The following is a 4980-nucleotide window of genomic DNA, read 5'->3' as shown; positions in this document are numbered from 1 at the left end:
ACAACTCAGTACCTTCCACATAACAGGTATTCAGTAAACAAGGGTAGGATATGGGGAAGAGAATAATAATTTTGGAGAAACTCTGGATTCTTATTTCTTTCCATCACAGTAAATTACAGAAAACTATCTAAACCTCAGTTTTTCCTGTCAAAATATGAAAACACTAATAATAATAGCATAGTAACAGTAATTTATTGCTTTACTAAATATTTTTTCATTTCATTGAGACAACTAAATTTAATTTTGGATGGGACAGTATATTCTAAATTCACATGTATATTAGAGTAGCAAGGAAAAAGAACACCTTTTTTATGGGAACCATTAATATTTCCCACCTGTAAATCTTCAAAATCAAGATTCACCTCCCCACCAAAACCTTTCTTAATGCTTTCTTTACATCCTTGTTCCTCAGACTATATATTAAAGGGTTCAGCATGGGGATCACTGTGGTATAAAACACTGAGGACACCTTTTCCTGTTCCAGGGAGTTACTTGAAGGTGGCTTGAAATACATGAACGTGATAGACCCAAAGAAGATCCCCACAGCCATGAGATGAGAGCTGCAAGTGCTGAAAGCTTTTGACCGACCCTCTGAGGACCGGATGTGAAGGATACTGTAGAAGATAAAGGCATAGGAGATGAAGACAGCTAGAGTGGGCACTAAGGTGTTAAACCCTGCAATGATGAAAAGTAGAAGCTCATTGAGGTGTGTATTGGAGCAGGAGAGATTGAGGAGGGGAAGGACATCACAGAAGTAATGGCTGATGATGTGGGATTTACAGAAGGACAGTTTCATCATGGCACTTGTATGGGCCAAGGCAGACAGAAATCCTAGAATGAAGACAACTAACACCAGTAATGAGCAGACCCGAGGGGACATGATCATATTATAGAGCAGAGGGCTACAGATTGCAACATAGCGGTCATATGCCATTGCTGTCAAGAGGTAGCCCTCAGACACCACAAAGACCACAAAGAAATAGAGCTGTGCCATGCACTCAGAGTAAAGGATCATATTATTCTTCCCTAGAAAAGGAAGTTCACCAACATTTTGGGGGTAATCACAGAGGAATAGCAGAGATCAACGAAGGACAAGCTACTGATGAAATAGTACATGGGGGTGTGTAGCAGAGGGCTGATTGCAATCAGGACAATCAATCCTAGGTTCCCCACCACAGTTGCCACATAGATTCCCAGGAACAAGAGGAAGAGAGGCAGCTGGAGCTCTGGCTGCTGTGTTAAGCCCACTAAGACAAATTTGATTGTTGTGGAGAGATTTCTTATAGACATTCTTCTTCGGGGAGCTCTGTGGAAATGAAAAATAAAAATTACATTAAAATGGATGTTAATTCCCCTTCTAAACAAAGTCAGACTTCCAAAACAGAGGTTGACAGGATTAGAAAGACTGAATCATAGGTTCTTCTTGACTCATCCTTTCTGGTCATGATTCCCCACCATATCTCCTTAAAGCACCCTGAGCCTTCTCCAAATTGGTCCAGAGTTTTTTGGGTTTTTTTTTTTAATAATTTTTATTGAGCTTTCAGTGAACGTTTACAAATCAAGTCAGTCTGTCACATATAAGCTTCTATACACCTTACTCCATACTCCCACTTACTCTCCCCCTAATGAGTCAGCCCCCTCCCTCCTTCCAGTCTCTCCTTTCATGAAAATTTTGCCAGTTTCTAACCCTCTCTACCCTCCTATCTCCCCTCCAGACAGGAGATGCCAACACAGTCTCAAGTGTCCACCTGATACAAGTAGCTCACTCTTCATCAGCATCTCTCTCCAACCCATTGTCTAGTCCCTTCCATGTCTGATGAGTTGTCTTTGGGAATGGTTCCTGTCCTGGGTCAACAGAATGTTTGGGGACCATGACCGCCGGGATTCCTCTAGTCTCAGTCAGACCATTAAGTCTGGTTTTTTTATGAGAATTTAGGGTCTGCATCCCACTGTGCTCCTGCTCCCTCAGGGGTTCTCTGTTGTGCTCCCTGTCAGGGCAGTCATCGGTTGTGTGGTCCAGAGTTTTAATTAGAAAAAAAAAACATTTCCCTGACTTACTTAGAAACTCTAATCACTTGAATTTGGCAGCAAAATCATAGCCCCCTTCTATGGAGAAAATTGTTGCCAGGCATTTTTAGGCAGTTAAATGGAAGAAAAGTTCACTGGATGAATCTAATCAGTCTTTCAATTTTTTTATTTTCATTCAATTTGGGCCAGAAGGTACTTCCACTTCACTACAAACAAGGAGAGAAAGAGGCTTCAGGGCACTGACAATGGCACTCTTACTCCTAATTGGAGTGATGCTGGGAATAAATTTGGGGGTGAGGCACCTCATTCTCACTGTATATATATAGAAAAAAAAGTCTCTAACAACACAGCATAGCAGTATTCCAGAAGCAGAGATGTTCATATAATGCCTCCTGGCCTTCCATTAAAACAAGGATGAGGCAGGCAGAAGGGTTTGCCACTGGAATCACTGATGAAGGACATTGTATTGGAACCCAAGTGCTCTCTAGCTGTAAAGTTCACAATAAGAGTGTTCTCAGACCTCAACCACACTCACAAATGTTTGCTCTGACCCTGTCAGTGATCTAATCCATTGCTGTTGAGTTAATTCCGACTCATAGTGACCCTATAGGACAGAGCAGAACTACCCCATAGGGTTTCCAAGGAGCAGCTGGTGGTTTTGAACTACCAACACTTTGGTTAGCAGCCGAGCTTCAATCACTGTGCGACCAGAGCTTCAGCAGTGGACTACAACCCTCTTATTTATGCAGACCCAAACTCCAATGAACAGCCAATACTGTGGCAGGAAAAGGTGACTCTGAGCCTGTCTGAGAAGAGCATTGCTGATTGGTATAAACCTTGAACTTTGGGAAGCTTGGTGCCCTTGGGCTCTGGATCTGAAGAAATAAGAGAGTACACTGTGTATTACCCAGAAGAAACACAGGAACCTAGCTAAACTACCCTTTTGATGACTCCAGGGGGAGTCATTTTGGATAGATGTGTGTTTTACCAGTATTCTATTCTGTTTCTATTTAGAAACATCCAATAGTTACACATTATCTTCAAGAAAAAAATCCAAATTTCTTAGCTAACATTTAATATCTATAATAACGAACTTCCAAGTTAACTTTTAAGCTTCTTTATCCCAACCCCCTACGTCCACCCAAGCTTGCTGTACTCCAGCCATGTAGGACAGTTTGCATGTCACAAATACACTGAAATGCACATCGCAAATACTCCAGGAAGTTTCCTTCTCCATATACCTTTTAAATGCTCCCTTCTCTGCCTCTCTATATACATCATTTGCAGTATTTTCACACATACTTCTTAACTCAGCTTAAACCTTATCTCCTTTTGAAACCACTAGAACTCTTTGTGACCCCGTAACACTCTGCATATACATTTATTTTAGTACTCAGTGGATTATACAATAGCTATTTGTTTTTTTCTCAAACTCCCTGCACTAGGTTTAAAGCTCTTCAATGCAGGGACTGTATCTACTCATCTTTGTGCCCCTACTGTCTGAATCATAGTGGGAATTCCATAAATATTCATTGGAGAACTATATTCTGTCCATGACCAGTCCTCAAAGACGGTTGAGTTGTTAGACGGAGTAGAGAAGATCAGCCAAACACATTTTTAGTTTTGCACACCTTCACTCTCCACCATCTTTTAATCAAGTTCATACCTAGTTAAATTAATGATTTTCCTCTTATTTCAGCAGTTACATTTCTTAAATTGTTACATATCAAACACAGATTTGTAACTACCCATAAGTGGATAAATATGAACTTGTATACTATTTTTATTTTTGTGCTGAGTTTTTCCTTTTTCTTTGCTGCCTGTTCCCTGCTCCCCATGTACAGAGTCTTTAATTAACTTCTTCTCAGTAAGTTTTGATGCACCCAGATGAGTTTACACACACACAGAAGGAGTTGTGTCATTGCTCACTTAGAGGATAAGAAGGTATTATCACACATAATTTTTTTTGTATGTTCCCTTCTCATTCAAAAATACTTTCCGGAAATTCCTCCAAAGCAAAACATGTAGCTCTAGTTTATTATTTTAAATAGTGGCATATCATTAAATGATGTAGATATAACATGATACACATACATGATGGCATTTTATTTTTATGAAATAATATCCCAGGAGGGGTATTTATGGGTCAACGACATTGTGAGTTTTTTCTTTGTATAAATAGTGTTAGATTGATTTGCAGAAAGCTTTAATAATATATCTTTTTGGTAACTATACATGAATACCTTTTTTTTTTTCCCCTAAGGAATACCCTTTTTCTTGCACTGTTACTAGTAATATGTATTTTTTTTTTTGTCCTCATCTTGGGTGTTACATGATAGTTCCTTTGTCCTTTTTTTTTTTTTTTGTCTTCTAGAGAATTTAAGCATATTTTCAAATGTTTTTTGGCCATCATTTACTACCCTTGGCTTTTGATCATTTTTCTGTAGGCTTGTTTATCCTTCTCTTATCCATTTGTATATATTCCTCATTTGTTACAGAAATTAACTTTCTCTCTACACTGTTATCTTTTCTTAAATTTATTGTTTATGTGTTGATTTTATTTATGATATCATTCCATTCAGATTTTTTAAATTTTAAGTAGTTGAGTATATTTAGTTGTTTTGTTAGTTTGTTTTTGGCTTGTGGTGTCTAGATTTTGTCTTGACTAAGAAGGCCTCCTTAAATGAAAATATTTCTTCTTCGTCCTAGCTTCATTTCCTTTTTATCCATGATGAAAATGTTTTAAGCTTAGACGGTATGATGGGAAGCATTTGCTGATGGCTAGGTTTTTAGACATGTAAGTCTTAGATCTGGAAATTTCGAGAAGGATTGTAAGCATTAAGCCTGTTTTTGGAAGAGGTGGTGTATTGAAGGCCCTTTATACAATTTGGGCTGGAAATTCCTTTGGTAAGTGCTTCTGAGGCCAAAATAAAAGAAAACAGAGCTACACAA

General features: G+C 38.6%; 1 protein-coding gene across 1 annotated transcript; it reads right to left on the bottom strand.

The window, feature by feature from the left end:
- Positions 1 to 358: 358 nt before the first annotated feature.
- Positions 359 to 2239, bottom strand: LOC100663760 (olfactory receptor 8D1-like). The gene is given in 2 exon segments (XM_010601419.3): positions 359 to 1027; positions 1030 to 2239. Coding segments are annotated over 2 exon segments (930 nt in total). The 5' UTR covers positions 1291 to 2239.
- Between the last annotated feature and the right edge of the window lie 2741 nt (positions 2240 to 4980).

This window comes from Loxodonta africana, chromosome 15 (genome assembly GCF_030014295.1).
Source record: "Loxodonta africana isolate mLoxAfr1 chromosome 15, mLoxAfr1.hap2, whole genome shotgun sequence".
Lineage (NCBI taxonomy): Eukaryota > Metazoa > Chordata > Mammalia > Proboscidea > Elephantidae > Loxodonta > Loxodonta africana.
The sequence above is the reverse complement of the archived record's forward strand: the minus strand, read 5'-3'. Positions and strand labels throughout refer to the sequence as shown.